The 25,827-nt window shown below is 35.3% G+C and overlaps 1 protein-coding gene across 2 annotated transcripts in view; it reads left to right on the top strand.

The window, feature by feature from the left end:
• ABCB11 (ATP binding cassette subfamily B member 11) overlaps positions 1–25,827 on the top strand; it is a 113,589-nt gene that overhangs the window by 54,325 nt on the left and 33,437 nt on the right. For both annotated transcript variants that reach the window (XM_526100.7, XM_009443642.4), the window contains 7 exons: positions 6,022–6,147; positions 7,847–8,050; positions 9,682–9,852; positions 10,346–10,547; positions 11,411–11,474; positions 15,591–15,693; positions 21,752–21,916. In XM_526100.7, coding sequence (XP_526100.2) covers positions 6,022–6,147; positions 7,847–8,050; positions 9,682–9,852; positions 10,346–10,547; positions 11,411–11,474; positions 15,591–15,693; positions 21,752–21,916 — 1,035 coding nt within the window. The remainder of the gene's footprint in view (positions 1–6,021; positions 6,148–7,846; positions 8,051–9,681; positions 9,853–10,345; positions 10,548–11,410; positions 11,475–15,590; positions 15,694–21,751; positions 21,917–25,827) is intronic.

The raw sequence follows: 25,827 nt of genomic DNA, 5'->3' as shown, positions 1-25,827 counted from the left end.
AGTCTGGCAGTACATTCAGGCTAAATGAACTGTATGATGCTCTGTTGAAATGAGTGGCAGGTCCTGTCTTTCCATGCAAGTGCTAGATAAATGACAAGGCAATTAGAACAATCAAGAAGCACAGGTTCTTCCCAACCTTCGCAGAGACTGCCGAAAGTGGAAGACACTGAGTATAGGGTATGAAGTGGCAAAGGAAAGCTGCCATTGTGTAGGTTTTTACTTCCCATCTGTAAATTCACTAGGTCACTGCATCAGCCCTTATAGGAAGGTATCCTTGTGATATTATGCTCACGTGTCTTGTTCAGGGCACATGGTGAAAAAAATTATTTCCTGCCTTTAAATTATCTTTACAGGCAATTTACTCTACAAGAAAATTAGGATCTACTACCCCTGAATAAATTGGCTTTGAAATTAGACTTATTCCTCATTTTCAACAGAGTATCTCTAGCCACTCTCTCTTAATAATATTTCTGTTATCTGCACAGAACTAAATCCCATTTTGTTAGCCTAACTTAATTCTGACACCACATACCTATCATATATATATGTGATATATATGATATATATGTGATATATATATCACATATCTGTGATATATATATCACATATCTGTGATATATATGATATATATATCATTCTCTCTTTGAATATATGAATATATACAGAGAGAAGGTAAACATATATAGTGCAGGTAAATATTTATATAATATTTGTAATATATAATACATAAATATATGATATGTAAATATTTATATATTTATCTATAAATATTTTAAATATAAAAATATTTAAATATTTATATATTTATCTGTAAATATTTAAATATAAAAATATTTATATATTTATCTGTAAATATTTAAATATAAAAATATTTATATATTTATCTGTAAATATTTAAATATAAAAATATTTATATATTTATCTGTAAATATTTAAATATAAATTTAAATTTATATATTTAATATTCCAATCAATAGAAAAAGAGGGAATCCTCCCTAACTCATTTTATGAGGCCAGCATCATTCTGATACCAAAGCCGGGCAGAGACACAACCAAAAAAGAGAATTTTAGACCAATATCCTTGATGAACATTGATGCAAAAATCCTCAATAAAATACTGGCAAACCGAATCCAGCAGCACATCAAAAAGCTTATCCACCATGATCAAGTGGGCTTCATCCCTGGGATGCAAGGCTGGTTCAATATACGCAAATCAATAAATGTAATCCAGCATATAAACAGAACCAAAGACAAAAACCACATGATTATCTCAATAGATGCAGAAAAAGCCTTTGACAAAATTCAACAACCCTTCATGCTAAAAACTCTCAATAAATTAGGCATTGATGGGACGTATTTCAAAATAATAAGAGCTATCTATGACAAACCCACAGCCAATATCATACTGAATGGGCAAAAACTGGAAGCATTCCCTTTGAAAACTGGCACAAGACAGGGATGCCCTCTCTCACCGCTCCTATTCAACATAGTGTTGGAAGTTCTGGCCAGGGCAATCAGGCAGGAGAAGGAAATAAAGGGTATTCAATTAGGAAAAGAGGAAGTCAAATTGTCCCTGTTTGCAGACGACATGATTGTTTATCTAGAAAACCCCATCGTCTCAGCCCAAAATCTCCTTAAGCTGATAAGCAACTTCAGCAAAGTCTCAGGATACAAAATCAATGTACAAAAATCACAAGCATTCCTATACACCAACAACAGACAAACAGAGAGCCAAATCATGAGTGAACTCCCATTCACAATTGCTTCAAAGAGAATAAAATACCTAGGAATCCAACTTACAAGGGATGTGAAGGACCTCTTGAAGGAGAACTACAAACCACTGCTCAAGGAAATAAAAGAGGATACAAACAAATGGAAGAACATTCCATGCTCATGGGTAGGAAGAATCAATATCGTGAAAATGGCCATACTGCCCAAGGTAATTTACAGATTCAATGCCATCCCCATCAAGCTACCAATGACTTTCTTCACAGAATTCGAAAAAACTACTTTAAAGTTCATATGGAACCAAAAAAGAGCCCACATCGCCAAGTCAATCCTAAGCCAAAAGAACAAAGCTGGAGGCGTCACACTACCTGACTTCAAACTATACTACAAGGCTACAGTAACCAAAACAGCATGGTACTGGTACCAAAACAGAGATATAGATCAATGGAACAGAACAGAGCCCTCAGAAATAACGCCACTTACCTACAACTATCTGATCTTTGACAAACCTGAGAAAAACAAGCAATGGGGAAAGGATTCCCTATTTAATAAATGGTGCTGGGAAAACTGGCTAGCCATATGTAGAAAGCTGAAACTGGATCCCTTCCTTACACCTTATACAAAAATCAATTCAAGATGGATTAAAGATTTAAACATTAGACCTAAAACCATAAAAACCCTAGAAGAAAACCTAGGCATTACCATTCAGGACATAGGCGTGGGCAAGGACTTCATGTCCAAAACACCAAAAGCAATGGCAACAAAAGCCAAAATTGACAAATGGGATCTAATTAAACTAAAGAGCTTCTGCACAGCAAAAGAAACTACCATCAGAGTGAACAGGCAACCTACAGCATGGGAGAAAATTTTCGCAACCTACTCATCTGACAAAGGGCTAATATCCAGAATCTACAATGAACTCCAACAAATTTACAAGAAAAAAACAAACAACCCCATCAAAAAGTGGGCGAGGGACATGAACAGACACTTCTCAAAAGAAGACATTTATGCAGCCAAAAAACACATGAAAAAATGCTCATCATCACTGGCCATCAGAGAAATGCAAATCAAAACCACTATGAGATATCATCTCACAACAGTTAGAATGGCAATCATTCAAAAGTCAGGAAACAACAGGTGCTGGAGAGGATGTGGAGAAATAGGAACACTTTTACACTGTTGGTGGGACTGTAAACTACTTCAACCATTGTGGAAGTCAGTGTGGTGATTCCTCAGGGATCTAGAACTAGAAATACCATTTGACCCAGCCATCCCATTACTGGGTATATACCCAAATGACTATAAATCATGCTGCTATAAAGACACATGCACACGTATGTTTATTGCGGCATTATTCACAATAGCAAAGACTTGGAACCAACCCAAATGTCCAACAATGATAGACTGGATTAAGAAAATGTGGCACATATACACCATGGAATACTATGCAGCCATAAAAAATGATGAGTTCATGTCCTTTGTAGGGACATGGATGAAACTGGAAACCATCATTCTCAGTAAACTATCGCAAGAACAAAAAACCAAACACCGCATATTCTCACTCATAGGTGGGAATTGAACAATGAGATCACATGGACACAGGAAGGGGAATATCACACTCTGGGGACTGTGGTGGGGAGGGGGGAGGGGGGAGGCATAGCATTGGGAGATATACCTAATGCTAGATGACGAGTTAGTGGGTGCAGCGCACCAGCATGGCACATGTATACATATGTAACTAACCTGCACAGTGTGCACATGTACCCTAAAACTTTAAGTATAATTAAAAAAAAAAAAGAATTGCTAAGAGAGTAGATCTTAAATGTTCCTTCCACAAAACATGACAGGTATGTGAGGTGGTAGATGTGTTAATTGGCTTGATTGTGGTAATTATTTCACAATGTATACGTATATCAAAACTTCATGTTGTTCGCCATAAATGTAAACATTTTTTGTCAGTAACACTTCAATAAAGCTGGGAAAAAAGAGAGTTCAAAAAATATATATATATAAATTTATATATTTATCTATAAATATATAGATATTTATCTATTTATATATTTATCTATAAATATTTATCTATTTATATATTTATCTATAAATATTTATCTATTTATATATTTATCTATAAATATTTATCTATTTATATATTTATCTATAAATATTTATCTATTTATATATTTATCTATAAATATTTATCTATTTATATATTTATCTATAAATATTTAAATATTTATCTATTTATATATTTATCTATAAATATTTAAATATTTATCTATTTATATATTTATCTATAAATATTTAAATATTTATCTATTTATATATTTATCTATAAATATTTAAATATTTATCTATTTATATATTTATCTATAAATATTTAAATATTTATCTATTTATATATTTATCTATAAATATTTAAATATTTATCTATTTATATATTTATCTATAAATATTTAAATATTTATCTATTTATATATTTATCTATAAATATTTAAATATTTATCTATTTATATATTTATCTATAAATATTTAAATATTTATCTATTTATATATTTATCTATAAATATTTAAATATTTATCTATTTATATATTTATAAATATTTAAATATTTATCTATATATTTATCTATAAATATTTAAATATTTATCTATTTATATATTTATCTATAAATATTTAAATATTTATCTATTTATATATTTATCTATAAATATTTATATATTTATCTATAAATATTTAAATATTTATATATAAATATTTAAATATTTAAATATTTATATATTTATCTATAAATATTTAAATATTTATATATTTATATATTTATCTATAAATATATAAATATTTATATATTTATATATTTATCTATAAATATTTAAATATATATATTTATATATTTATCTATAAATATATATATTTAAATATTTATATATTTATCTATATATATTTAAATATTTATATATTTATATCTATAAATATATATTTATATATTTATCTATAGATATTTAAATATTTATATATTTATATATTTATCTATAAATATTTAAATATTTATATATTTATATATATTTTATATCTATATATACATACCTACATTATCAGTATGTAGGTAAATATAAATATATCTATAAATACATATAACAAATGTACAAATATAAGTGTATATCTCTATTTACCTTCATTATATACATAAATATATAAAACATAAGTAAATATATATTCTGATTACATACTTAAAGTATATTTTTATTATCTATTACATATGTACCTAAACATCAAATGTTATAACATATGTAAAGGTGCTTTGTAAGCTATAAATTACAAAGTAATACACACTCGTAAATGTTTTTGAATGAATAGCTGAAACTTATATTACGTTGGTGGAAAGTGATTGCGGTTTTTGCCATTACTTTTAATAGTGAAATAAAATCTTCTTACTTAAACCTATATGTATTTATTCATAGTACGAGTATGTTTTTAACCCTCTGTGTGCCACATTGTACTGGTGCTATAATGATAAAAAAGCACATTTGATGCCTGCTTGCTCTGGGAGCTTACAGTCCAATACAGGCCAGTAAGTGAAAATGTATTTGCAAGTTTGACTCCTAGTGTGAAATGAAAGGCCTGAGGTTTTGTGACACAGAGGACCCCAAACCACATTTTCCATAATCAGTACAAAAATCACCTCTTAATTGGTGAAAATATTTGACAGATAGTTATGAATTAGCTTCTCATTCTTTCCTCGCAAGACCTACTAGCCAGCATTCAGCCTCTACCTAGCAAACACGCCGTGTATATTTATTAAGTAAGTTTATTCAAATGGTATGTTCATACACCATACACATGACGGACGGCTTAAAATCTGCAAATTTCCTTACTGTTAATCCATGATCAGTAAATTAGTACTATATTTCTAACTTAATGGGTTTTTTTTCTTTAACTAATTGGCATAGTCTCCTTATCCTAGTATGTCAGGAGTATTTTAAATTAGATTTTGGGACATAATTTTAAAAGTTAACATGTCTTATTTACTTCACCTGTGTTAATGTGCATCATTTTATTTCTTGGTCATGGCTCTCAGTTAAATAATTAAGTAACGTGCTAAATGCCAAAACCTCATCCTTGCCAATGTTTTCTTTTACTGGTTGTTGATGGATTTCAGTGGACGTTGCTTTGGGGGCATACATAAACGCACACACAGACACCGAGTATCAACACAAAGCATCTGCACCTGTAGCCTAATTGTTTGATTTGGTAAACAGTGACAATCTGAACTTTGCTGTTTTCTTTCTTCTCCAGATTCTCAATGACCTCAATATGGTCATTAAACCAGGGGAAATGACAGCTCTGGTAGGACCCAGTGGAGCTGGCAAAAGTACAGCACTGCAACTCATTCAGCGATTCTATGACCCCTGTGAAGGAATGGTGGGTGTCTTCCAGAAACTCCTCAATACACGGGGACAGTAAAGTGCAAATGGCAGTATATTGATCAAACAGAAAGGTGTAGCATACATTGAGACTGTCCTGGCATGCATAGTTAACTTAATGATTTGTTACTGAATTGACGGGACACGCTTCCTACATGGTAACAGTGTTCAATGAATAACCAGTCAATTCCATTCACTGTATAATGTAACTGAATGTGCAGATACAGTCAGATGTGGCATAGCAACATTTCAGTCAGTGATTGATTTCATATATGATGGTGGTTCCATAAGATTATAATGGAACATATATAGAAATCTGATATATGTCACTTGATGTTGGCATTGCAGATCAAGTTAAGAGAAATGATTGATATTTAGTAATGGTGCCAAGACATTTGGAAATACATATATATATATATATATATATATATATATATATATATATATATCATCTAAATTTGTGTAACTACACTGTGATGTTTGCCAATGATGAAACCGCCTAAGGACACATTTCTCAGAACGTATCCCCATCGCTTAGCTATGCATAACTGTACATTTAAAATGCTATTGCTGCCTCTTCAGTGAACTGTCTATTCCACTTTTTTCTTTGTATTATAACGAAAATATTATTGTGTCCTTAAGTTCTCCAGACACTAAATATAGGAATAATAACAGGGCTTGAAATTAAGAGAGAGCAGTCCTAAGAAACTAAGAAAAATGAGTATTAGTAATTGCCATTTATTTATCACATATTATGTGTCAGATACTTTATTAAAATGATTACTTATTGTCACAATGACCCCCAAAGGTACATAGGCCCATTTGACAAACAAGGAAGCAGAGAGTCAGAGAGATGGAAACTTGTCTAGGGTCATTCATCAGGTAAATGACCAAGTCAGGATTGAATCCAGGTATGCTGGGTTCCAAAGCCCATGCTCCTTTCACTCTGTCTCAAAATTATTCTTGTCAGCATCTCCTTGATGCCTTGAGATGGAATCGTTTAACTATTTAATGGCTTCAACAAAATGAGTTCTCTATCATGCATATAATATTACACAGGCATGGCAAACATAACAGAGTTTTCCTTTTTCACAGACATCTCATCTCTGATTGGGTATTCTTTACTACCTACCACCATAACTGCACTCTGAATATATAGAAATCATAGTTTCTTGATGTAAGATTTTTACATTTTTACTAATAGTGATTTTTATTTGCTCCCACTGATAGTTTCACTTGCTTTTTAACAGCAAAGTGTTATTTGATGAATCTGGCCAGAAAGTAAGACTTACTATAAATCATATATACAAGATAGGGATCATTGTTTATTTTTATTATATCTTTTGAGTCCATTTTTGTCAAAAGTCAAAAGATATAAAAATATTTAAAACATAGTGAATAACTGACTCTACTCTTTACTGGAATCAAAAATTTGTCCATTCCTGGGCCAATGGTGTTAAATTAAGTGAACTTTATTTACATCATTTATGTTTCTACAATGAATTGTTCTGCAGCTGTACTTGATTTCAATTACATGTTATCATCCTTATATAAAGAACCACATTTCAAGAGGAATTGTTTCCATTAGAATCTTATTGGCCTCTATTTTTTCTGCCCATTGGTCAAGTATGACATAATATTATGATTCAGAACCTGAAAGATTCCAAAAGTTGTGATGTTGTGCCCATGCTCTCTAGGTGACCGTGGATGGCCATGACATTCGCTCTCTTAACATTCAGTGGCTTAGAGATCAGATTGGGATAGTGGAGCAAGAGCCAGTTCTGTTCTCCACCACCATTGCAGAAAATATTCGCTATGGCAGAGAAGATGCAACAATGGAAGACATAGTCCAAGCTGCCAAGGAGGCCAATGCCTACAACTTCATCATGGACCTGCCACAGGTACCCCTAGCCATACATTCCTGGGAGAAACCAAGAGGTCATAGAAGGAAAAAAGGTTGCACAATTATACACATTTCTTTTCGTATGATTCCCAAGTCATTAAATTCTTAAGCCATGTTTTAGTTTCATGCCTGAAAAAGTACCATGAGTGTTTCCTTTCATCTGAAAACACATTGTTTATGTGTTCAAATCTATCAAAAAAGGAGGTTTTCTTTTGAAAAGCTCACTTTGTTGGTAATATATTAAACATCTACCAAACTGGGGAACTATCTTTTTTAAAACTCCTTTGACATAGATCCAATGTCCTTATTCCTTTTATTAAGCATTTGTCTAAGCAGATGCTAAATGTCATGTGGCAATAACTTGCACAATAATCTCATGACAGCTACTCATAATTTTCTTGTGCTTAGGCAGCTAATATTGTGTCAAAAACAATTCTTTGTATATCTCCATTCTAAGCAACAACAACTACAAAAACCAACTCCTCAGCATTATACTTCAATGGATTTTGCCACCGATGGCCTGCTAAGTCAAAGAAGAGTTATTATAAAGGGTTAACACTTATATGGTTCTTACTACATACCAGGCACTGTTCTAAGCACTTCACACCTATTAACTCATTAAACCCTCACAACAACCCTGTTAAGCAGCTAATATTATTAGCTCCATCTAAAGATAGAAAACTGAGGTTCTAAGAGGTCAAATAGCTTGCTCAAGATTATACAGCAAGTAAATGGGAAAGACAAGGTTCATACTGAGGTGATCTGCCTTCAGAAGAGTCAGAGATCTTGAACACTTCCCTTTCAGCCTTCTAAATTCTCTTTATGAATAGGATTGCAGCTGTGGCTATGATATAGCCTAGTAGTTAAAGAGTATAAAGCTTTAGAATCAGATTGCCTTGATACAAATCCCAGCTTCTCTATTTACAAGCTTTACAAACTTTCTCAAGTTACTTTGGGCCCAGTGTTTCCTTATTCATCAGTTGCAAATAGCAGCACCTGCCTCATAAGGTACCTATGAGAACTAAAAGAGATGTTATGTGTAAAAAGCTCAGAACCATGCTTTATTCATGGTAGGGGCTCAATTCATGTTGGTTAGTAATAAGCAAGATAAGTGTCTGACCGCTAACACCTAATTATTAGATTCCAATGTTGTGCTAGGCCTGTGAGATAATCAGTAACCATCTTTTGTCAATGATAATCCTTATAAAGCTAGTTTGACCTTTTATTCGTAATGTAAAAACAGCCTTTGCGTTATATTTTGCTGTGTTGTCTAACAGGAGAAAAGAGACACAGATTTGCTCCGTGCTTTAATCCTCTGAGATAGATATTTAGGACCGTGACCAATTTTTATTTTGGTTGAAAAATCTTATTTGAAGTTGAGCTAAAGAGGAATATTTACACAGCCCAGTAAACCCTGGAATAAAAGCATAAATCAATTCCTTTATTTCACACATAAATATTGATTAGACAATAACCCATCTGGGGAAGGGATATTTCTTTCAGTGGAAGTCGGAGCAGTGAAAATTCGCGCTTGAGAAGAAAACTATGACAGAAAGGACATTGTAGTGGATCACTGTCAGAAGCCATCAAATTCTTTTCCCTTCATGACTGGTGTCATCTTCCATCTAGCAATTTGACACCCTTGTTGGAGAAGGAGGAGGCCAGATGAGTGGTGGCCAGAAACAAAGGGTAGCCATCGCCAGAGCCCTCATCCGAAATCCCAAGATTCTGCTTTTGGACATGGCCACCTCAGCTCTGGACAATGAGAGTGAAGCCATGGTGCAAGAAGCGCTGAGTAAGGTTTGTGGAAGTCTTAGTCCATTTTACAGGTCCATGTGGAAATGCTTGTGCTGCTGCAGGAAAGGCAGCTCCTTGTGGGGTGGGAGGGATGGGAGTAGTTGATACTACATGGGTTCATGCATCTAGTCTGATTGTTTAGAAAATATTAGCTGACTACAATCTTCCTCACAGTTGAACAGAAGAAAGTTATAATTTGTTTCCAAAAGCTACACATGTAAAAGTTTAAATCTTGTTAAGACTAGCTTATGATATTTTTTAAGTTACCTAAAAAATTGTTTTTAGCTGTTGATTAATGGCAGCAACAGGGCCAGTGTGTGTTGGGGTTTATGGCTGCAAGAAAATGTGCTGGTCTTTTCTAATGTCTGCACAGCCTATTTAAGAATATTCCCAGGGACCAAGGATCTAACTTTCCTATGGATTCTGAAATGATCCAAAGGTCAGTGTCAGCTCTGTCTCCCAGTTTTGTTTAATGGTGCACTGTACATTCTTACAGATTCAGCATGGGCACACAATTATTTCAGTTGCTCATCGCTTGTCTACGGTCAGAGCTGCAGATACCATCATTGGTTTTGAACATGGCACTGCAGTGGAAAGAGGGACCCATGAAGAATTACTGGAAAGGAAAGGTGTTTACTTCACTCTAGTGACTTTGCAAAGCCAGGGAAATCAAGCTCTTAATGAAGAGGACATAAAGGGCAAGTGCTTTTTCCCTATACTTGTATGTTATATTAAATAGTTAATGTCTATAGTGCTTTACGGTTTTCTATGTATTTCAATACTCACTGTTCTCCCAACAACCCTGGCAGGCGTTATATAGATGGTAAAGGAAACAACTGAAGCTCAGGAAGCTAAGCTATCTGATCCAGTTACAGCACTAAAACCAAGGCTTCTAACTTTCAATTCCATCTCCTCTTTTTTTTTTTTTTTTTTTTTAACCCTGTGCAAATAGAAGAGGCTTCCTAGAGTGTGTTCCGCACGCAGTAGAAGCTTCATGCTTATTGGCTGAGTGAATTAATCAATGACAAGAAAGTATAATACTTATTTTCAAATGTAGATAGATACTTCAGGTTCTAGTGCATCTTCTTTTTTATCAGTCTGAATTTTCAGACTTGGTGGTTACCCCAATCTAAATTAACCAACCACTCTAAACTTTCTCCACCATTTCACTCCATTAGGTGTAACTACTATATACATTTAACATATGAGGGTTATTCTGAATAGACTTTTGAAAAGTTTAGTGTTTCTATCATTTTTTTTTTGCTACTTCTGATGGACTTCTCTTAAACTTTTTATGATTTATGCTTAAAAAAAAACCTGTTTCTGTAGAGGTAACAAGCTATTGTATGGTTTAAATGACTCAGTCTTGCTGAGTATTTTGAAATTTTTTATTAGAATCTGCAGGACAAGTCCTGAGTTTTATTTATTGCAATAAAGTTAACAGAATGTTTTGGCATTTGACATAGTAATTATATTCTAAGCAAACATAGTAAAGAATTCTACTTGGATATGGTTCTGTTTATTGTATATACTAAAAAATTGCTCCTGCTGTGTTGAGTAGATGCAACTGAAGATCACATGCTTGCGAGGACCTTTAGCAGAGGGAGCTACCAGGATAGTTTAAGGTAAGCTCAAGCCATGGGGCAGATTTCAAGCTTTCCAAATATTCTGAGGAGTCCTCTGTAGTCCTAATCCTCAGAGAATATCTCAGGTACAACAAGGAAACTCTAAGTAGACTGCCAGGTCTTGTCAAATATGAACATGCAAGTGATCCTTGGTTGCTATATTGACATTTCTCTCCCCAATTCGTGGTTTTTTTGTTTAGCTTCTCATCTTATTGGGGATAAGGGTTACAATGGAGATGCTTTATGGTTAAAATTGTTGTGTATTGAGCTTAGAAAAGGGACTTCTTTAAAAAAAAAAAAATCTGTGTTTAGTGGTCCTCTGCTCCAAGTTAACTGTGGTATGAAACACTGTCTTACATGAAGGTCATATTCATGCCTTTAGCTCCACTCTTTAATCTACTGAGCTCCAATTGAATTACAAACACTTCTGCTCCCAGAGTAACCCATCTGAAGTCAAATCATTCCATAACTAGATGAAGTAAGAAATGTAATTTTTTAGCACTTAAAACAATTTTCCTAATTAAGAGCTATTTATTTTTCCCTGGATCAATATAAAGCTGTTTACTTTCAAAATATATTTTTGGAGTATGCTATTAGTGAGGCTACACACTTTAGTCTTTCATCTTGGTTTAAGAGTTTCAATAAAACTGCTCCTCTGATGTTACAAGTCTGTATTAAGAAGAATTCTGCCCAGGAGTGTTTGTCTATATTTATAACTGTTATTCAAGATTTTTTTTCTTAAGTCAGGAGATTTTTAAAAGGCAATGAGATGGTATCAATATCTCTATGATTGCCCTTTCCATTTCTAGGACATTTAATGCAAGGCTGTGCAAAGTCTCAGAGATAAGACTTGCTCATTCAAGATGGATAATTATTTATTGAAAAGTTGTTAAAGAGCCTTAAAACATTCAGCTAACAATTCCAAGTAGTTCAAATGCAGATTTATTCATTTAAATATTCAAAGAATAGCTCACAAAAAGTAGTGTATTTATTTTCAGATGTAGATAAATACTTCAGGCCCTAGTATATATTTTCCTTATCAATTTGAATTTTCAGACTTGGGTTTTCCTATCTTTCTTCTTGAGAACAAGTTTATTCAAACCAATTTTAAGAAATGCTAGTTTGACTGAATTTACTGAATTTGGCAAATAACAAAGCAATAGCTTCACATTACTCTGTCATGTAAAAGGTATAAAACAATGTTATAGGCACCTGGTAGTAAGTTTAGTCATGGTTTTCTGATTCGATACTAAATTTAAATCATTCAAGTCATTAGAATCACAACCTGAAAATATCAACTAACTTCTTAAACCCAGAGAATGACTAGGCATCTCTTTTGGTCACTAGGTTAAAGGTTGCAAAGTGGACATGTTTCTTATGATCAGGCCAACAAGAAAATAAATATTTTCTTAACTCTTCAGACAAACAAAATTCTACTCATGTTAAGTAGTTTATTTGCAGTTTATTATTAGAACTAGTTAACCATTTTAATGTGAACATTAATTTGGCTATAATTTCTCACAAATGTTACATTTTGGTGATTAGGATGAGAAATCCAGAAATACGATCTACACACAGAAAGTAGCTATTAACCTCCTGCAGAGAAAGATTTGTACATTTGAGTATGAAAGTCTGTTAAAATATTTCATTGTATATGCTGACAGATTTTTCTTGTTGTCGTTAAAAGATGACTAAATGAAGTGTTAATATGTATCTTGTTTCTTTGGTTTCAGTTTTTCTGATGGCTAAGTTCCTTTTCAGCAATATATTTTAAATTCAAGAACAATTTAATACATAACGGCCACAAATTTCCTAAATAATAATGTTGAGAAAGAGAGTATTTATTCCCCCAAGTTAGTTGTTTTTATTTGCAGTGAGAAGTGGTACACAGCTTCAGAGAAGGGGAGGGACAGATGTTGTCAGTTTCTGAAAAGGGATGGTGTTTCTGGTGGATGAGAGAGGTAAACCTGCCTAGCACATACACTGCCCATGGCCTCATGACAGCCTAGGCTAGACAGCTCGAATGATCTGGAGAATGGTGAAAGAGAGAGACTTAAAAAATATAAAGTAGATATCCAAGGGGCCAAGGACATAGGTCTTCCCATACTCAGAACTGGAAGGTAGTCAGTCATATGTTGATGGCCTCTCCTGCTCCACAAACTCCTACCTTGGCATCCATTGCTCTGCATTTGCTTTTTAGGTCCTTGACCTTAAGTCTCCTCCTATCATGCACCTTGTTCTCACCAGCTGACACAAGCCTATTCTGCACACCTTCTGGAGAAGACATCCTGACCTCTGTTACCTAACTGGGAGAAATGACTTCATTGCTGTGTAGTTTCAGGCTAGGTGGGAGGGAGTCTCTGGAGGTGTCCCAGAAGTTTGGTGGCAGGGAGTAGCGTTGAGGAGTGGTTTAATGCCTGGTCATAATGAGTCTTGGCAAGAGTCTGAATGTGCAAGAGCAAGGAAGAGGGAGGGCTTGAGGTAATTGCATGGTGTTGAACCTGGGTGACTAAGAGGATGGAAGTGCCGTCAACAGAAAATGGGAACAAATTGGAGCAACTCAGTTGATACATTACTGCCTTCTCTGGAAGGCTAGATGAGCATATAGTAGGCCGGCACCACCTTGATATTTGTTTTGGTGTAATTTCACTTGGATGCAAAATGGTAGAGAAAGATATGTAAATGGATTCATCTAGATGGCACTAAAACAGTTGATGCAGGTCTCCTCATCACTCACATCTCTCTCTTTAAACCATTTACTTCAGGTGATTCTTTCTAAAACACAGTCTTCAGCATTGCCTCTTAACCATTAAGACTGTTTACAAATGACTGAAAACCTAACCCAACTTGGATTTACCTTTAGAGAGACAGAATCAGCTCATATAACTAAATATTCCAAAGATGCTTTGGCTTCAGGCAAGGCTAGAGCTTCAGTGATATGTCCAAGCTAGATAATAGTTTCTCTCTCTTCCTTTCTCAGCTCTACTATTTCACTGTTGGCTTCATTTTTCAGAAAGCTTCTTTTTTTGAAGGTCTCAACATAATTGTCAACAGCTCCCAGCACTAAATACTTTAAGATTAACCTAGAGGAGAATGGGGGCCTCCTTCCCAGGAGTCTGGGGGAGGGAAGAGGAGGGTGGAGTCTGAACCAATCACTTCCCATGCTTGTCATGTACTCAGTATACTCAGCAAGCAACCCTGTCCTCCCCTGTCTCCATGCTTATGTTTATACGTTCTCTCAGTCAGAAATGCTCTTTTCTACAGTCTACAAATCCCCATATCCTACCTTAGCCATCTCATCCATGAATCTTGCCTTGGTAACACCTGTCATACATTTCTTTTTCCTTTGACTTTCCATACTCTTTATTCAAACCTGCCTAATAGCACTTACCACATTCTTCTTTACATTAGGGTGTGGTACAGGCCTCTTCTATAAGGTTTAAATTTTTCGAAGGAGAAATCTGTTATTGGCTAGTCTTTGTGTCCCCAACATCACCTGGCATTGGTTTGTATGTTGTAGATGCCCAATAAGCTTCTGTTGAATTAATGAATAAATGAATGAACACATTGAGCTAAATTAAATTTCAACAAGATACTCATTCATGCATGTCTAGGGGTAGTATATAGCCTGGAGAAAATCTCATCAGAGGCCCTATTTCCTCATATCATTTGTAACCATGCTAAAGTGAACACATCAGGTATGAGAGAAAGAGATCAAGACCACAATCTAAGCCAGAAGGAAGGTAAAGGAAATAGACTGTTGCCAAGGCAGCAATTAGCAGAACCATGTGGGTTTGGAAAGTATTTGAGCCTTAGGTGGTTTTTTGATGAACTGGTAGGACAACTTTGCTCCCTTTCTCTTTCTCCCTCCCTGACTGCACTCTGAATCTGGGTCCAACGCTTGCAAGAGTTTAGGGCCCAGAGCAATCAACCTGATTAGCTCTGCCCTAAGATTAGCTCTGTCAAACCTAACCTGCAAGCTCCCTTTCCTGGTTACCATGTGACCTACCAAACATTTCTATTTATTTGACATATGAAATGTAAACTTGGACACCAGTTGATCCTGCTCCAATCTGGCCACAGTCTACACTGTTTCATCTTTCTGTTTATTTACAGGGCTTCCATCCGGCAACGCTCCAAGTCTCAGCTTTCTTACCTGGTGCACGAACCTCCATTAGCTGTTGTAGATCATAAGTCTACTTATGAAGAAGATAGAAAGGTCAGGCACCAACTGCTTATTGGGGGGAATGGAAGAAGTCTCTCCTGGGGACTGTTGGGTACCCTTTAAGCCTGAGAATATGAGTTTTCTAGATATATATCTAGCAGTGTTTCAAGTCAGACTAAAAGACAGAACATTAAGACCTAATGAAAACTCTAAATTTTACACAATATTTTTAATGCAGATTAGTTAATTGATTATTTTTAAGAATACAAGGTAATGAAAACTGGACTTCCAAGGGTTAATTGTCTCAGACAAACTATTCTAACAAACACAGAATGTGTGAATTATAGATATTTAGCAGATTATTTGCTCATATGTAGAAATCCTTTTATAAAAGTTGTTAAGAATACCTGAAAACTTTCTTCTCAAATTTTAAAATTTCTTTCTTAAATTACAATAATTTTGGCAAAAATACCTTGATCAACAAAAGTGTTTGAATAGGCTAGCCCTTATTACAAGTTATCAAAATATTTGAATTAATGGAGGCCAATTAGGTTTCACAGACATTTGTTGATTTCATACAATTTTATAATGGTTTTAAGATACATTTAAAATAATACTATCAATTTTAACATAATTCAAGGTAGCATAAAATTAAAGAGCTAGGAGAGCAAACAACATGTATAGCAATATACAATTTCTTCCTAAGGATGCAGGTGTCCTGCTGTTGTAGACATTGTCTAATTTCCACATAAACAGACCACCCATTCTCCTCCAAGCCTTTCCTCATTACTGCACGTTACGTGTCAGCCCTGATACTTTTACGTTCATTCCCCTACCACCCTTCATTAGAAAATTTTCATGGCAATTTTCTTATTGAGCCTTAATCAAAGTCATGTTGACTTATCCCCTTTCTAAATTATAAGCCTCTTAAAGTTGGTGATACATGTTATTTGTGTTTGAACCAACTTGGTTACCTAACCCAGTGCCTTGCACTTAGTAAGGCATCAGGAGATTTTAAAAATTAGAATGAAAACATGAATTTCTACAATAAAATAAAACCCCAACTGCAAGATTTATCAAAGCAAATAAGTCAGAGAATTTTTAAATTACAAGCGCATCCATTATGCATGATATAATTTCAAATTGTCTTAAATAAAATTCCAACACGTGAATCCACTAGGCAGTAATTACAAACATTAATTCATAATGGACAAATTTGGAATAAAGTAGAGTACTCCTTATGACCGTATGAAAATGACAAGGGAGTGACCGGGTTCTCTTTTGTTTTTAATGTATTAATACTGAATAAACAGAGGTCTCAATTTCTAACACAGGCTTTAAATAAATTCCATAGAAGACTTTTTCTCAGGAGCAGCAGGATGAATCACAGTGAGAGAAAACACATTTAGCAAGCATGGTTTCTTACTGCATCCTGCCACTAAAGACTCAACCTCTCTTCTAGTTCTAGAAATAGCTGTTTCATTGAGTCCATGGTGCTGCCCCAAATAACTATAAGATGTATTATATAAGAACAGGAGTTTAATAGAGCTCCAGGGGAGAAAGAACCAAACACTACATTGACATTTCTATTGAACCATAACAATACCAATCATATTTAATTTTTGCATTTTAATTTTTTCTAGTTTCTGGGTAAATATTTGACAATAAAAGTAAAAGTAAGAAAGGATGGAAAGAAGGGAGGGAGGGAAGGAAAATCTGACTTTTTCATTGTTGTTGTTCAAGCTGGTAGAGGACCTAGCGTAGGTGTAGAGGACCATCAGATTCCCTGGACATCTGGAGATCAGATTCCCATAGAGTTCTCTTGATGCAGGAACAATTCAGGAGGGAGCCATTTAACTCAAAGGAAATCTAAATCTAACATACGGGCTAGTTTTACAGAGATTAAAATGTTTCATATTATGTTCTACTAGTCAGCATTATACATTTAGAATAGAACAATTAAACTCAATTATATGTAGGCCAGCATACGTTTTAAAAGATGTGACTTTACGTTCTCTCTAGTTAAGGGAGATAGAAAGGAAGAAGAGAGAAAAAATGATAGGAGAGCCAATGTGATTATACTAAAGCTCCAAGGGGAAAAGGTCTCATATTAATACCACTGGTTTGTACGATAATTTTATTAGTCCTTTAGGTTTAAAAAATTAATGATTTTTGAAAAGAAAATAATGGAAAAGGGTTAATAAAATTTGACTTATGAAATTTCTAATCTCAAGTAACATTATATGGTAAAATGTTGCTCTGTTTTGGTATTTTAAAGTATTTTAATACTTAACTAAATTCCACAAGCCCAAGCATTGGTGAAATCCTTTCTTTTTCTCATGTTGATGGAAAAGGCCTAACCTTACTTTCTGTAGATTGGGAAATACTCTCTTACGGTGCTAAAGGTCGATTCACACAAAGGAGTTATCGCCACCTTGTGGTCTTGTGGAGTATTGACTCTAAAACTTAGAACCATTTCCTGAGAAGTCTGTGCTTTCACCCAAGGTCTCATGGTTAGTTGGTGACAGAGATGAGACTATACCCATTTATCCTTGCTCTCCAAGCAGTACTCTTAGCTCCTGTAAATGGGGTCAGATGTTAGTTACAATGTTGACAACATTAAGTTTAGGATTAGGGAAACCCACAGGCTAAAGTTTTTAGTCTCTAATATTTACGCAATCTCTTTCGGTGAAACTAAAACACAAGGCAGAACATGTATGAGATCAAGTCAGGATCAAATATTAGACACCCATAACTGCATCACAGATAACTTATGTGATAGGATTTAGGTATTGGTTAAGATAAGACAGAAATGGGACCCATAAAAGTGGCTATCACTATTAGTTCATTTGAAAAATCTCTGCTCCTTTGTCATAGTTACCACTTTTTATCATCAAATCTTAAAGTTATTATTAGGGCAGGGAACCTCTACTGAATGGAAGGCAGAAATTAGTGTAACAAAGTATAGAAAGCAAGACCTAAGATTTAAGTCGGAGGTTATTTTTCCTCTGGCCTACACAGAAGATGTAAGAAAGGAAACTGAGAAAAGCCCAGTGTCTAGCATTGAACTATGAATGCATCATAGTAGGTGAGCAATTTTAAATAAATCTCTTGTTGCATGTATGCAGCATGGACATAAAAGTTTCATTCATTCTTTTATCCCATAAACATCGATTGTACACTGTGAAGTGCCAGGTATCACATTGGGGATGCAAAAATGAACAAGAGCTATTGTTACTCTCCCTACTATGGAGCTGCTGACAGGCATTTCTTTACATATGATTTTTTTAAGAGTGCTGTGCAACCTGCCAGTGCTACAATAGAGGTACAAGGAAACACATATAAATTTTATAATTTTACCTGTCTGTGAGATTTGTTAATTTATAATCTTCTCTTTATGTTTAATTTTGCAAAATCAGAGAGAAAAATATTTCTTTACAGAATGACTTTAATTATTTTTTGTATTGTTTTCTTTTATTCCTCTCCTGTTCTTTTAGTGGAGATATCAAATAAAATGCAATCAAAAGTCCAATATTTAGGGACAGATTTTCTAGTTTTTGCATCATTCAAGCTGGACAGTTGCATTTTTTCGGGGGGGTCAAACTTTAAAGTCAAACTTTTAGTATAGAGGAACCAAAGAAAATTATTCTAATTAATTTGTATTTCTTGTTAGTGTCTCTTGGAATGAAAACCACTAGACAAGAATTACTTTGTATCGCTTTGAAATGTCCTAAGTGTTGTTGTTTAGAGTTAAGGATAACTTCAGGTATCAGAAGGTTGGGAAAATTTCTATCATGTCAGGCTGTGGGTGGACCATCCTGCGGGGCAATGATTCCAGAAAATGCTGGTATTTAATGTCACAAGGAAGCTGGCAGAATTTAGTGAGTGCTAATAGTCTTCACAAGTTCCAAAGCCTACCCTTTGATGGTACATACAGCACAGCTGACACATCTAAAACATACATTATAGAATCCTAGCCATTTAGTGGTGAGAGGAGCCTTGGAGTTCTCACATACTGAACTTTGGTTACCAGAATTACCTGATGAGTATTTTTTAAGACAGAGATTCACAGTTAGGCCTACTAAATTGGAATTCTCGTGACAGGATACAGGAATCTGGTTTTTTAATCATCAACCCACATGAATCTGAGAGCATCCAGATCTGGATACCAACCACTCTCCAGAACAGAGAAGGGGTGAAATATTTTGCTCTATTGCAAGCATTCAGTTAGTCTCACACAATTTCATGATGCTGGCAGAATACATGAGCATCCTGAATCACAGTGTTCATATTCGGGTTTTTTTTTTTTTTTTTTTTTTTTGGAGATGCAGTCTTGCTCTTTCACACAAGTACCCTGAACCAGAGACAAAGGACTTTATTACTCATAGCAATAGCAGTAGCCAGTGTTCAGCATTTGCACTGGCTCCCCAACCCAACCCCCAGTTCCCACAAGGCAATGCAAAGAGGGCCAGATGATACCAACAAATGAAGCGAGTGTTTTAAACGAGAGGAAACCTGGGCTTGAGGAGCCTGACTCTTTCATAATGGGCAGATGGGGGCAGTAAGGTTTGCACTTTGCTTGGGATGAAGACACCTTCTTTGTCCTCCAAAACTGTTTGCTATACAAATACCCTTGAAAAAATAACCTGAATGAAGGTAATCAATGCCTCTGTTCACAAGACGTGCAAAAACATGGGAGACTCGGAGAGATTGTTTCCCCAGAATTACTTAGTCCAAGTCTCTCGTTTTAAGGGTGAAATAACTGAGGTCCAGAGAGCTAGAGCACTTAGTAATACACTTTACTGGTGGCCACGTTGGGCTTTTCCAAGAGCTCCATTTTTTCTATGCCTATTACACTCATGCTTTCCCAGGTACCCTTCTTCCTTTCTGGCATAGGTTGCCTAGAGCTAGTAAGCTGTCACAGGTGAAATAATTGAACAGAAGGACCTGCTGCATGAGTGAGCAGTAATGACAAAGTACAAATGGTGAGAGCAGGCCAAGAGAGAACTTGAAGTGGAGGTAGTACCAAATTCATCACCAGTCCAAGTTGCCTTCCCTCATTTTATTTGACTTGCAACTGTAATGAAATGGACATGACACCAGACTTTCATTTAAAATGAATGTGGTCTTTGACTTTGTAAGCAAAGGGAAAATTTTTGAAGATCCTTGCTGTTGTCTATCCCTGCCATCCTGCTCCCTAAAAGATAAATTACTGTGTTAATGAAAGAGAGCACTAATTAAGCTTTATAGTCGATTTGCTGTATATATTTTTGGTAAATGTTAATAGAAAAGCTTTTAAAAATCAATACAAACCTGTATAAGCTACCTAAAATCCTTTCTAAAAGTGGGTAATAAATTTAACAAATTAATGAATTAATTACGCTTAAGACCAAACTTGAGTAGTATCCATAGCAAGGAAAAACGATGGCCAAAAAAGACAACGGAGGTCCATGAGAAGGTAAAAAATTGCTAGCTCTGACTTGAATGGCAACTAAAGAGAAATGCTGATTAATGTCCACTCTGTGTGAAGAAAATGTGCAATTTAGAAATCCGAATGCAGTACTACTTACCTCTGGGTACTAATTAAGGAAAACCTTACTGAAAACATCTCAATGATAACTGTTGACACCACTTAATATATTTAAAAATTTTTTTTGTCTTATTTCATATATACTGGCCTACCTTAGAGCTTTAGCCAGTTACTATATTATAGAACCTTGACATTTATTTTAAAAAATTGAAAATTTCACCGGTCCTCACAGGTATAAATACAACCGTAGCAAAGGTTTTCTTTTTTTAATGGGAGTTATTTTTCTCCAAGATCCAACATATTTATTACTCTCTGAGAGTTAATACACATGTAATCATGAAATAAGAACTATAAACTCACCTTCAAATGCGTATTCCCTCAGTTCAGTTTTTATTCAAGCCACAGCAATAGTTTTGTTCAAAACGATTCCTCAAAAAATAACAAACCACCATATCCCATAGACATTTGAGGTCACGCATAACTAATCGAACCATGACTCTTAAATCTGTGAATACCAAAGGATCTGCTGCAAAATGTCTTGAGTACATTTAGATGATTAATATAACCCTCTCTCGGCTCAAGGACAAGGACATTCCTGTGCAGGAAGAAGTTGAACCTGCCCCAGTTAGGAGGATTCTGAAATTCAATGCTCCAGAATGGCCCTACATGCTGGTAGGGTCTGTGGGTGCAGCTGTGAACGGGACAGTCACACCCTTGTATGCCTTTTTATTCAGCCAGATTCTTGGGGTAAGTACACAGCTGGACTAGCTTTCTTCTTCTCATACCTTTTATTTTATTATTTTGATAAGTCCGCTCTTTGTTTTCACGTATTTAGCTCTTTTCTGTTAGTTCATTTTTCTCATCTCTAAAGAATGAAAAATTTCCTAAGCCTCCATCACACAGAGGGTAAGAAGGCAAAGCTGAGAACTCTCATTTGGGCTGGCAGGGCACTCAGACAGTCATTGTGCCTATAAAAAAGAAAATGGTACTGTCACTGAAAATTTTGTGTTAGAAGTGGGCAATTTTTCTAGTAAGGTATATCAAACCTAATCAAAATGCAAAGTGGATTCACTGAATAATACAAAAGGCTTTTAGGGAAATTTTGATCTTGCTGAACAGCAGAGGTACAAAGTTTGACTTATATAGCAGGTGTTAGTGTTTGATGTATAATTCTCCACGGATTGCACTATTGAAATAGTAATGTGGATAGGAAGCAGAAAAAGAAAGACAGAAGTAAAATAAGGCATGGTTGAAAACTAAGCTTATTCCAATTTTTCACTTCCTAGAATTTCTTATGTTCTCTATCTGACTTGATTGCTGTAATCACCATAATAACTATGAACATGTATCAGGCAATATCTAAGCATTTTATGTACAATAGTTCATTTAAGTTTACTAACAACCATCTAAGGTAGGTATTCTTGTTATTTCTATTTTACAAAGGAGCAAACCAAGGCACAGAGAGCTTAGGCTAGCAAGTGGTGGAGTTGGGATTCAAATCCAGCCAGTGTAACTGTAGAACCAGGTTCTAGTAAAATCTTGTCATTGCAAGATTAGTTATCAAAATTTGATCATGGAAACAGTACTGAAAGACAGCTGACTAGATGCAGGTAGTATGTGCCTTCTCCATGAAGAGGAATCAGAATAGTAGGTAGATACTTACATTTGGAACAGATTATCTGGGCTAGAACATTAGGATTCATCAAACAAGGGATGGGAAGCACCAGAAATAAGAAAGGAGAGGATCTGAGGCAGCTTATCCAGTTGGGGACTGCCTGAGAGCCACAAGAGGCTTTTGGATATGGGCAAACAGTAAGAGAGAAACATCCAGGGATCCAAAATGGGCTTTTACAATCTTGGCTATGGGATAAATCCTTGACCCACTAGGGCCTTTTCCCTGACATGAAGAGCTGCCTAAAGATTCCACGGAGATGTTACTCCAAAAGGGAAACCCACACAGAATCACACGGGCATCCAATCCTGGAGCAGCCTCTGTCAGGCATCATTTTGAGGGCCTAGATACCAGGAATATACAAACATGCACTGCCTCTGCACTGCTCCAAGGAGAGAGAGGGGAGACTAGATAATCCCATCACCCCTGGGAGGATCCCTGCCACGCTGTTGTGGTCTACTGTTGAGACTGAGTCATGAACAGACTCAGAGTAGTATCATACAAAGATCACACTACTGCATGAACCCAAAATCAAAGCCAAAGTATTTTTAAAAAATCTCCCCTACAAAAGCAAATTCAAAAATTGGAACAAGCAACTGATACATCAGATATACAGATATCAATGGAAGGACATAGGAAACATGAAAAAGCATGGAAATATGATACCACCAAAGGACCACAACAAGTGTCCAGCAACCAATAATGGTGTGGCTTTGTGTCCCCACCCAAATCTCATGCCAAATTGTAATCCCCACATGTTGAAGGAAGAACCTGGTGGGAGGTAATTGGATCATGGGTGGGTGGATTTCCCCCTTGCTATTCTTGTGATAGTGGGTGAGTTCTCACGAGATCTGGTTGTTTAAAACTTTGTAGTCTTCCCCTTTCGCTCTCTCTTCCTCCTGGTTTGGCCATGTGAAGACATGCCTTGCTTCCCCTTCACCTTCTGCCATGATTGTAAGTTTCCTGAGACCTCCTCAGCCATGTGGAACTGTGAACAAATTAAACCTTTTTTCTTCATAAATTACTCAATCTCAGCATCAGTGTGGCCTGGATGTGAGACAAGGAGTCAAAAAAGATTATTTTGGAGCTTTAAGATTTAACGACTGCCATGCTGGGTTTTGGACCTGCATGGGGCATGGAGCACCTTTGTTTTGGCCAATTTCTCCCTTTTAGAACAGAAGGATTTACCCAATGCTTGTACCCCCATTTTATCTTGGAAGTAACTAACTTATTTTTGATTTTACAGGCTCATAGTTGTAAGGGACTTGCCTTGTCTCATATGAGACTTTGGACTTAGACTTTTGAGTTAATGCTTAAATGAGTTAAGACTTGGGGGACTGTTGAGAAGGCATGATTGTGTTTTGAAATGTAAGAAGGACATGAGCTTTTGGAGGGGTCAGGGGCGGAATGATATGGTTTGGCTCTGTGTCCCCACCCAAATCTCGTGTCAAACTGTAATCCCTACATGTTGAAGAAGGGAACTGGTGGAAGGTGACTAGATCATGGGAGGAGATTTCCCCCTTGCTGTTCTCATAATAGTGAGTGAGTTCTTACAAAATCTGATAAAAGTGTGTAGCACTTCCCCCTTCACTCTTTCTTCCTCCTGCTTTGGTCATATGAAGATCTGCTTGCTTCCTCTTTTCTTTCCACCATGATCGTTAAGTTTTTTGAGATCTCCCCAGCCATGTGGAACTGTGAGTCAATTAAACCTCTTTTCTTCATAAATTACCCAGTGTCAGCAATAGCAGTGTGAGAAGAGTTTAATACAGATACCAATGAAAAAGAATTTCTTGAAATGCCAGGTAAATAATTTAAAATATTGATTTTTAAAGATAGTAAAATGCAAGAAAAATCTGAAAACCAATACAAAGAAATCAGAAATCAATTCAGGATATGAATGAGAAATTTACCAAGGAGATAAATAGCATTTTTAAAAAATAAGCAGAAATTCTGGAACTAAAAAATTCATTGAAGGAAATACAAAATACACTTTAAAGCTTAGATCATATACTAGACCAAGCAAAGATAAGAATTTCAGAACTTGAACACATGTCTTTTGAAATAATCCAGTCAGACAAAAATAAGGAAAAAAGAATAAAAAGAATGAACAAAGCCTTTGAGATGTCTAGGACTAAGTAAAGGGACTGAACATGGACTAAATAAAGCAACTGAACTTATGAATTATCAGTATCCTGAAAGGGAAGAGAGATCAAAATGTTTAGAAAACATATTTTAAAAAATCATCAATAGCAACCTCCCAAGTCTGTCAAGACTGTTAGACAACCAGTTCAGAAGTCCAGTGATTCCCCAGGCAAACACATTACAAAAAGGAATTCACCATTATATATTATGTTCAGAATGTCTAAAGTCAAAGTAAAAGAAAGAATTTTTAAATTTGCAAGAGTAAAGCATCTACTCATCTATAAAGGAAACCCCATCAGACTAATAGCAGACTTTTCAGCAGAAACCTTACAAGCCAGAAGAGAAAGAGATGGCATTTTCAAAGTGCTGAAGGGAAAAAAAAAAAAAAAACTGTCAGCCAAGAATTTTGTATCCTGCCAGAATAAGCTTCATAAGTGAGGGAGAGATAAAGTTCTTCCCAGACAAGCAAACATTTAGAAAAATTATCACCACTAGATTGGACCTACAGGAAATGCTCAAAGGGGTCTTAAACATGGAAACAAAAGGTCATTGCTCACCATCACAACAACACATTGAAATATAAAACTCAGAGTTCATATAAAATAATCACACAAGGAAGAAGAGAAAAAAATAAAATGGCATAACAGAATTTCATCAAACTACAAAGACAAAAAAAAAAACAGAAAAAGAGGGAAACAATTTATGAAGTAACTTGAAAACAATCAGCAATATGACAGGAACAAAGCCTCACATATCAATATTAACCTTGAATGTGTGACTCCCAAAAATCTGAGACAGGTCCCAGTTAATTTAGAAAGTTTATTTTGCCAAGGTTGAGGATGTG

Source organism: Pan troglodytes, chromosome 13 (genome assembly GCF_028858775.2).
Source record: "Pan troglodytes isolate AG18354 chromosome 13, NHGRI_mPanTro3-v2.0_pri, whole genome shotgun sequence".
NCBI classification, from domain to species: Eukaryota; Metazoa; Chordata; class Mammalia; order Primates; family Hominidae; genus Pan; species Pan troglodytes.
This window is presented reverse-complemented; position numbering and strand designations above follow the sequence as displayed.